At 32.3% G+C, this 10,353-nt stretch overlaps 1 protein-coding gene across 1 annotated transcript in view; it reads right to left on the bottom strand.

Annotated features, from left to right (window-relative positions):
- Positions 1-5,977: 5,977 nt before the first annotated feature.
- The window catches only part of LOC106459492, a 46,819-nt gene continuing 42,443 nt past the window's right edge, over positions 5,978-10,353 (bottom strand). Inside the window, exon 6 of the mRNA XM_022385996.1 lies at positions 5,978-8,275. Coding sequence (XP_022241704.1) covers positions 8,110-8,275 — 166 coding nt within the window. The 3' untranslated portion in view covers positions 5,978-8,109. The remainder of the gene's footprint in view (positions 8,276-10,353) is intronic.

Genomic DNA, 10,353 nt, shown 5'->3' with positions numbered 1-10,353 from the left:
CTGCGGTGGAAACAGCAGAAAGCTCAATGTGGCTTTTCTTTAAAACAAACTGTTGTTTTAAACTTGATATAAACATTTCATGTACATTATTTCCCATGAAAAAAACAACAACATAAAAAACATAGGTAAGTATAAGTTGTGTTTGAAGAAAAAGTATATTACTGAAATAAAAAAAAAATCACCAAAAGACGTATGCGTGGTGGTTGGACGTTGAACTCGAAATCTACAGTCTGAGAGTTAGAATCCCGTCACCGAACATGTTCACTTTTCAGCCGTAGAGGCGTTATAATATAACGATAAATCCCCTTTTTCATTGTTAAAAGCTGACAGTGTACGGCATGACTAGCTAGCTACCTTTCACCTAGTCTATCATTTCGCGGATAGCCCTCGAGTAGCTTCGCACAAATTTCACAAACAAGACAAAGAAAAGACATGTACCTGATTGGTCTCAAAAACATTCAAAAAAAATTTTTTTGTGTTCGTTGAAGTGTAAAATGTTGCGTATAATTCGTACAAAGTATGTTTATTTTCACTTCATATTTACACATATATTTTAATCTTGAGTTCCGCTATTTCTTATAGTTATTACGTACTTTTTCCCACCGCATGTATTAAGTCAGAATATTATCCAATAAAGAAAGTAACTTAAAATTCGAATACATGTTGCAGTTACGATAACTCACACAAACACAGAATAGTTCATATCGTTTAAGTATAATTTTAACAAAGGCTTTTATTTTATGCTGCTTAAAAGATTACCATTATAGTTATTTGGTTGTAGTTATACACAAATCTACACAATGGATTATCTGTGCTCTGGCCACCACTGGTATCGAAACCCGGTTTCTAGCGTTGTAAGTCCGTTGACATACCGCTGTGCCACTGGGTGCTACCATTATAAGCGTGAGATTCAGCATATTTCAGTTGAAGGTAATAACAATAATGTTTTCAACTCACTTGTAGTTCCTTAATCTATAAATGTCGATTCAATAGAAGCAGAACAGATAACTCCAAACTCCAATACCCTATAATTTGCATTTAGAATATAAAAGAAGAGATTGTATATATATATATATACGTGTATAGAGTAATTTTTTATCCTGTATTAGATAACGTTGTACGTTTGAGAATTTGTTTGTTTATCTGTGAACTCCTACAACAATATTAGTGCTAGCAGGACCAAACTTGGTAAGTGGGCTCGGGGTAGTGCCCTTATCTATATATGGTAGCTTCCTACTAAGGGGAAGAGGCTAGAATGTGCCCAGAAGGTCACTCAAACATGATGGGGTCTAGAAATAGGTTTTCAGGGTTTTTTAACTTTAATCTGCCATCGAATCTTGTGTTCCTGCCCCCCCCCCCTCTGGATCCCATGGGCACCATGTTTGAAATAGTACTCATGCCCCACTCACAAGCTAGTGGCAGCTGATGTTCTGATAGGGCTTGCTTTTAATTATGGTCCTCCTAGGGGTAAATTATAGAAATCGTTGGGGATAACAGAGAAGCTTGATCTGTAGATTTGGGCCTCTGTGAATCATAAGAGACCTTTGAACTACGCAGTGGAGCACGGGTATTTTATGAAATAATTTTACACAAAATATCTGGTCTGACAAAATCATAGCAGGAGAAAACTAAACGTGTCTTAATTATGAATGACTAGGGTTAATAATGAGAATATTTCTTGATTAACATTTTCTGATATTATTTATTTTTGCTTTTATTATTTTTTTAACTATCGTACATGTATCAGTTCTAACAGATTTTGATACCCCATATTATAGATGCCTCCTTTTTTTACAAAAGCATCTCACAAGATCGTAAAAAATGTACTATCATTTCTAAGAGGGCGTGTTTGCTCTTTTGAAACTATCTCAATAGGTGTTAAACAATTTATTTTAATGGCAAATAATCTTAACTATGCTAAACAAGGTAATCGAAAGAAATTATTAACCGTTAACAATAAATCATTTGTTTGTTGCTTCAAAATTAGATCTTGAACTGCAGTTGTTTGATTCCTAATCCACTCTTGTTGTTTATGCATGGACATAAAATGCTAAGATTGTAAGCGTTTACTGACCTTACTCATGGGAATTGTTCAGTAATTTTTTGGTTCTTTTTTAACTTTCAAAAAATGGTATTCAATCTTCCGATAGAAATATAAGATACATCATAACTGTGAGCCGGGAGTGGTCTACAGGTTAGCGTTCCAGGTCACAGATCTTGAAGGTCCAAGGTTTGATCCACAATATGCGTTGAACATGTTTGAATTTTCAGCTGTAGGGGTGTTGTAATTAAGACAGAAAAACTCTCTACTCGGTTAACAATAGTTGTGTCGGTGGTAAAAACTATTGACTGGTTTGTCTTCCCTCCAGGGTCAGTATTTTACAATTAAGAATGGTTATGCCTGAATTTTGGGGTCTGTAACCAGGCCGTTTAGTGGAGTAAGATGTTGTCCAGGTTGAAAATACTAAATACGTAATAATTGTATATACATATAAAGGCGATATATCTTCAACATTAAATACTGTAAAAGTTACTGTGATAAAACAGCTCTAATCGTTGGTAAATAAAGTAATATAATATCACCTTTCCCCCATCAGTAAACGCAATTATTCAGTTAAGAAAATTAATAATTCAATAATTATTCAGGCTTTTGTTCACTGCGAATGTAAACTGACTTCATTTGATTTGGAAAAAAACATCAAAAAGCAACATATTCATATAGGTAGTTATAGATACATATTGCCCAATTGAAAGAGCGAGCATGTTTGGTGGGACGGGGATTCGAACCAGCGACCCTCAGATTGCGAGTCGAGCACCCTGGCCATGCCCGTGGGGGCGTTAAAATGTGACGGTCAATCCCACTATTTGTTTCTAAAAGAGTAGCCCAAGAGTTGGCGGTGATGACAAGATGCCTTCCCTCTAATTACCGAAATTTCAAACAAACCAGATACATATTTTATTTATACTTACAAAGAACGAAAGCTCAATACTACTACACAAATATAAAAGTTTGTTTGCTTAGAGCAAAGACACATCGGGCTATCTGCTGTGTTCACTGTGGGGAATCGAACCCCGGATTTTAACGTTCTGAGTCCGTTAACTTACCGCTGTTCCCTCGGGGGACACACAGTAATAAAATATTAACTTAAAACCAGTAAGTACTCTATAAAAATAGTTAAAACAATTTAAAATGAGGTTTAAAAATGAAAATATATCACATCATATCAAATAGCATCTACTAAAACCAGTTTTTACTCTAACCAAATTTTAGGCAGAATTAATCTCTCTCAAAAATCGCTTGAACCTACATTTATTGGTATTCGTATGCATTAATAAACATACTAACATCACCACTAGTTAACACTGCTCTCATGGGGGTCCCTGACCGTTCATTTTATTTGTAGAAGCACTTCAAAAATTCGGATCGAAGTTGTTTGTACTTTGATTGAACTATTGACAGTCATGTAGAAATTGCTTTTGTGCTTAAAAACGATTAAAAAATTTATGTTTGGTTGTTAAACTACTTCTGTGATCACCTGCTTCAGATGTGAAGATCACACATCATGGTTATATGCGAGTAGTGATGGGCTATTCTACCAAAATAATTTTAATTTGGTGTCTTTTCAGGGATCATGTTTAAGTAGAAGAATAAAAGCTGGAGACGAGTCGTGGTTGTAAGTGAATAGAGGTGGACTATTCAACCAACATAACTTTGATTTTGTGATTCTTCAGGGATCAGGTTTAATTGAAAGAGTAAAACTACATGTGGAGATGAACAAGAACTGTTTTTTGAATTTGAAGATTCATGTCGTTTGTTCTTAATTTGCTAAGTGATAAAAGAAATAGTTGACTTAATATAGTTTAGTCTTAGTCAGAGACCATTATTACTGCGAGTCGCGTTCGATTCTCTTTAACCTAAACTTTTCTTACAACTCACAATTCAAAACAAATGTTAGATGATAGATTACTAATGTCAAATCTCTATTACTCTTTATTACAACCTATTTCCCAAAAGCTGTGCTAGTCTGACAGAAAAGCTGCATAGATACAACAATTAAAATGTCCTTTTTTTTATTGGCTGATGAGCAGTTTTAACGTTGCAAATAGGCTAAATATTTAAATAAATATTTAATATTGAGATTGCCTATTTATGTGGTTATTGGATATATATATCAAACTGTGTTTAGTTATAATCGTTTAGATACTGTCACAAAAGTAAATATGAGCATATTAATGGAATAAAGTTTCAGCTGCATAATAATTTTTAACGGGTCTTTTATATTAAAATTACAAACGTTTACAACTTTTTACAATTTGTACATTTTAAAGACTTCTTTTAATGCCTATAATGAATTATTAGACTGTACTAAACATTACTGAAAATCCTGGTAAAATTTACAATCAAATTAAATAATCTGGTCAATTTAATTTTAAACATAAAATATATAAGTACAAATACTTTTTTTTCGTGTAATGTTTAAGGTTATTGTTTAATAGAAAGTTTAGGCAGAGAACATTATACTTGATTGGGGATTTCTTTGTAACGTCTCTGCCCTAGATGTTCTGGATGACGTTATGGCATAGATCTTCATCACCTGATAGGTTTATGAGTTACACATAACAGTTCAGCATACGGTTAAATAAGAGGTGATCTGTGTTCTCATACATGTACATAGTTAGATGACATTTTAAATACAAAGCAAAAGGGGTTTAGTGTTCAATACATTTCATAATCAGATGACGTTTTAAATACGAAGCAATAGGTGGTTAGTGTTTAATAGATGTACATAATTAGATGACGTTTTAAATACAAAGCAATAAGTGGTTAGTATTTAATAGATTTACATAATTAGATGACGTTTTAAATACAAAGCAACAGGGGTTTAGTGTTCAATACATGTTCATAAATAGATAACGTTTTAAATACAAAGCAATAGGTGGTTAGTGTTTAATAGATGTACATAATTAGATGACGTTTTAAATACAAAGCAATAGAGGGTTAGTGTTTAATAGATGTACATAATTAGATGACGTTTTAAATACAAAGCAATAGGTGGTTAGTGTTTAATAGATGTACATAATTAGATGACGTTTTAAATACAAAGCAATAGGGGTTAGTGTTTAATAGATGTACATAAATAGATGATATTTTAAATACAAAGCAAGAGGGGGTTTGTGTTCTCATACATGTATATAGTTAGATGACGTTTTAATACAAAGCACGAGGAGGATAGTGTTTAATAAATGTACAAAATTAAATGATGATTTAAATACAAAGCACGAGATGGTTAGTGGGCTCATACATGTAGCAGATGGTGGTTTGTGTTCTCATACATGTATATAGTTATATGATATTTTAAATACAAAGCGGGAAGTGGTTTGTGTTCTCATACCTAAGTGTTGACATAAAACCATATAGTTGTTTCAGATTACTGGCTTTTCCTTGTTTTTGGTTAGTGAATAACCTGAAAATACAGTAAATTTTGCAAAAGTGTTAAGAAACACACACAAGTTACTTTACTTCTCTAATAAATGTTCCAACGTGTCCCATTTTACTGGTGAAGTAATGTGTGGACCTACAAGGAAAACCTAATTCACCCATGTAAACAAAAGTAGATAAATTACACTTGAAAAAGTATTATTCATGTTTTTACAAAACCTATAACAACGGTAAAGAGGTTTGAAATTTTGTGAACACGAATTATAAACCTAAATTATTTAATAATACTTTAAACAGATATTCTTGTTTCTGTTATTGAAAATGTTTTCCAGTCGAACACTAGCAACTTTTAAATACTCGCAAAGCGAAATATTTCTAGTAATACCATATTTTTAACTAAGCCTGAAACATGACAGCTGCATCAAACTTTGCTAATTAATTCTGCGATACTTTGCTGTTTGTGGATGTTTTATTACATCTTTTTATTGAGATTAACAATACAGAACATAAAAAATAATGCAAATTAAACACCTTTATTTCTTTGCAGAATACACAAACCTTTCATTAAGCTTAAACATTGTACTCGAACACATAGTCTGAAAAAAATTAAGTTTTGAATTGACATTTGGAAATTTAAATATCTTAACACGTCTTAAATATAGCACATTAAGAATTCATATGTCATGTAAAAAACAGAGCATTCAGTCCCAAAACTGTTATATTATATACTGTGAACTTAGTTTCTTCACAATGATGTGCCAGGATAGAAATATGTATATTTTTACTTATTTCGTTACAGTTCTATTCGTATGTATATGTTGTACTAGTCTTAATTTGTAAAGTTTATTAAACGAATCATGACATCAGCAGTACGTCAATTTAAAATTATCTAGCCTTTTACTTAACGATGTACCTAGTAATACAAAGCTAACATCAGTAAAGTTAGATTCTACACTTCTCTAAAATTCCTAGTACTGCAAGCATGGCGAATCGTTAGTTATTGATGGACATGGTGTATATATATATAGTGTATATTCAATAAACAAATCTCTTGAATATCCTTCCTTTATCAATCACACGTAAACAGAGCTCACGCTGAAGCTTCTTTTTATAAATTTTACACAAATTCGCTTCACAAGCTACACACTTACCGAAATATCTACTGGAAAAATAAACTAACCCTAAATTATTTAGCACTGTTTTGAAATTTTATTATTTACAGTTTTTTTTAGCTCTACTTGTATGCTTCTTTTAGCACAAAGCTACACAATCGGCTATCTGCACTCTGGCCACCGCGGTGAATCGAACTCCGGATTTTAGTGATCTAAATCTGTAAACTTATCGCTGACCCGCCAGGGAACTTCTCTCTTATTGCATTATGGGCATTACACGTTCCATTGAATAAGTTGAAAGTGCTAATTAATGTCGGTAATAAAATAAGTAAATGTTACTTGTTGTGATAACAAACTCGTCTTCCAGGAACAACATCAGCATATTTTCAACATCAGGATGTTTTCCTATACTCCATGACGTATTTGTTCCTCAAAACTTTAAATTATATAAAACAAATCAATAAAACCAAAGTCACGATAACTTACTGAGTACTCTAATAAAACCAAAGTTTCTCTCCATGAATTTAATGTCATGATAATCTAATGAGTTGCGATTAACACAAATCTAAAGTCACAAACACAGTGCTGTTTAATATATTTTATCATTTTTTCTTGTTGATTTTGATATTAAATTAACAGCTATGTTTTGTTAATAACCACTTAAAAAGATTTGGAAAAAAAAATATTATTGTTGCAACAAATAGTGATTCGCTATTTATATGATTTAATTGTAATACTTTTATTTGAGATTAAGTATTTCAACCTTATATTAATGTTGCTTATATCATGATTATCTTTCAAATAGATTAAAGAACTCTTAATACTGAAACATTACTTTACCTTAGCTGGAGTATGTAATGTTACAAAATATTGGCCGAACTTTACGTTCAAGTCAAGTGTTGGAAAAGTACTCAGTTTCTCGAAACTGTAAATTGGTTGACAAATTTTGCCTTTAACAAATATTTCAATACGAACACAGTAAATATATCCTATTTACTCGTACACCGAGTTTCGTCATTATGATATAAGCAATTTCAAACAAATGTTTAAGATCGTTCTTCCATTTATTTGAATGTATACTTGTTTATCACACAGATTCACGTATTATATACTAATATAGGTTCTCGACTTGCTATGATATTCCACTGAATAACATAGTTTTACGATCATTTAGAAAAAAAGTTTCCATTAAAGGAAACTTGGAATATTTCAAGCAACTCTAATTTTAAATAGAAAAGGATTAAAATGAACAAGGATACAAATAACTATGAAGTGAAATAAATTCTAAATATAAAACACAAGTATTTGCATCTTGGCAAATATCTATGAATGATCAGTTGTTTATGTTTTTCAAATACTAAATGTTTAAAGTTTCCTCGAACACTTAATATTTTAAAACAGTCCTGCATGCATCACCAAAGGTGATGTTGTTATGGCAGATTGTCGACTGATTGGTTGAGCCTCAGAAACACGTCCAGCGCATGGCTAAAGTCACAGGATTTTTTAGGATTCTGTAGACTAGGTAGAAACAAATATTATAATTTAAATCACTACATACTAGTCTCGTTCAAAAAAGGCCCATCTGTGATAGTGACGATTATGATTCCGTAACTTGTGTTTCTTTCGTTTATAGTTTTCTGGACGTTTGGAACATTTCCCGCTAATGACATCATAAGGTCCATATTCGCAATCTGGTGCGTGGCAATAACCCTCCAGAACACATCTAATAAAAAAACAAAACATTAAGCTATTTTAGCTAAAACAGTAATAAAATAAAGGTTAATAGTGTTTCGAAGTTTTATACACAGTAAGTTTTATGTACATTAAGCATGCGTAATATCTCATTTTTAACTTTAAAACTTGTTGTGTTCGAAACACGCAAAATCAGCATAATATGACATAGATTCGATAAATTATTATACGACTCTTTTAACATCTTTTCTAAGGGATATATCGCTAACTTTACCGATGCTGATATGTAAGCGATTTCTACTGATTCCTGTAGTCACACCCATGGTTAAGGAACTATATTAGTAACCTATGCATCCTTCTCTGATGATAAACATTTCACAACCAGTCTGCTTTAGTGACATAGCATTCGACATCAAACTAATGATCCCAGACAGAAGGAGTTTTAATGTGAAGAGCTCTGATTTGGTGGCGTTTGGTAGAAAATTCACTATTGTTTTTCAAACAATAATGTGCCTTAGATTTTTGTTCATTTGCTACGCTAAACGATTTAATAAAGTTAGTTTTTTGGTTGTTAGCTACACAATGGGATATTTGTGCTCTGTCCACCCCTAGTATCAAAACCTTATTTTAGTGGGCCACAGGTGAATAATTTTAAATTAAACCAAAACAACAACAATAAAGAAAATGGTGTTTGTAATGGACAATATTTGTGTAGAGCATCTGTATAATGATTGTTTTGGAAAGTTTATAATATAAACGATATGAATAATTTTCGGATTTTTTTTCCAATAGAGGATATGATTTCACCGAAAAAATGTTTTCATAAAAAGATTTTTAGTTTATTGCAAATGAAATAAAATTGGGTTATTAAAACCAGAACTAAACATTCATATAAATTTAAAAACTTGAAGTAAATTATTATTGGTGCACGCTTTATTTGATTTTTCAAAGCTCTAATATACATTTTTTCGTGAAAATCCTTTTTTTTTAACAAAGATCTTAGAAGTCATAAATCTAGTCCTTTAGTCCCTACCCTCATACTCTATGTAAATTTTGTAAGCTATGAAAATCATTAACTGGGAAAATTTACTTAAAAAACATAGCTGTTTAAGGCATGCTGTTATTAAGATTGAACTCACTATTAGCATATGCTTTTCGTCCCCCAGTGTCACAAAGATATGTCTGCGGACTTACAACGCTAGAAACCGGGTTTCGATACCCGTGGTGGGCAGAGCACAAATAGCCCTTTGTGTAGCTTTGAGCTTAAAAACAAACAGACATGTGCTTTTTTTTTAACTATGCGATTTTTATCAACAACATTTACCAATCTGCGAACCAAAACTTACTGGAAAAATTCTTCGGTTACCTTAGTGTTTCAATTACATGCAAGAAGGCACCTTTTACATGCTGGAAAATAAATTAAGAGTAGTAAATGGAAAGGTACTGTAAGATTTGCCGAAAGATATAATCATACGGGTATTTAGTGCCATAAAAAAGAACTCTGTGTCACTACATTCAAATTATTATTAAGTCAAATAGTTCGTATATTTCCTCCCAAATATCAAGCTATTTTCTCTTATGGAACCTTGTTAACTTAAACCTTGTATTATGTTTAGCAAAAAATGATTCTACTTCAGCCTGCAGTTCAGGATTTCTTTGTTGAATTTCATGGAAAGCTACTTTGAGCCTTATGTGCTACCTGTCCCTAATGTTGAAGTGATAGGCTAGAGGGGAGACAGCTAGTCAACAACACCCGTAGCACCGATCGAATTGTAAGATTTGACTGTCACTCTTATAGGGTACCCACAGTCTCATACCGCGGAGTGTGTTTCATGGCATCGGAGCGCGAACCGTCAATCCTCAGATTCACAATTCGAGTACGCTAATAGACCACGTACGGTTCCAGTGCAAAACGACAAGTTCTTTTAAGAATTTTAAGACATTCAGAGATGTCTGTTAAAAAATATTCATATAATCTTCGAACCGAAACAACATAGTACTGTTTGCAAAATGTCAAATTTTTACGGTGGAAAAAAAAAAGGTAGCATAGAACAAAACGCCATCATGTTAACTTGGCCTAGGAAAAAGTTTGTTTGTTTGTTTGTTTGT

The sequence above is a fragment of the Limulus polyphemus genome, unplaced genomic scaffold (genome assembly GCF_000517525.1).
Source record: "Limulus polyphemus unplaced genomic scaffold, Limulus_polyphemus-2.1.2 Scaffold618, whole genome shotgun sequence".
NCBI classification, from domain to species: Eukaryota; Metazoa; Arthropoda; class Merostomata; order Xiphosura; family Limulidae; genus Limulus; species Limulus polyphemus.
The sequence above is the reverse complement of the archived record's forward strand: the minus strand, read 5'-3'. Positions and strand labels throughout refer to the sequence as shown.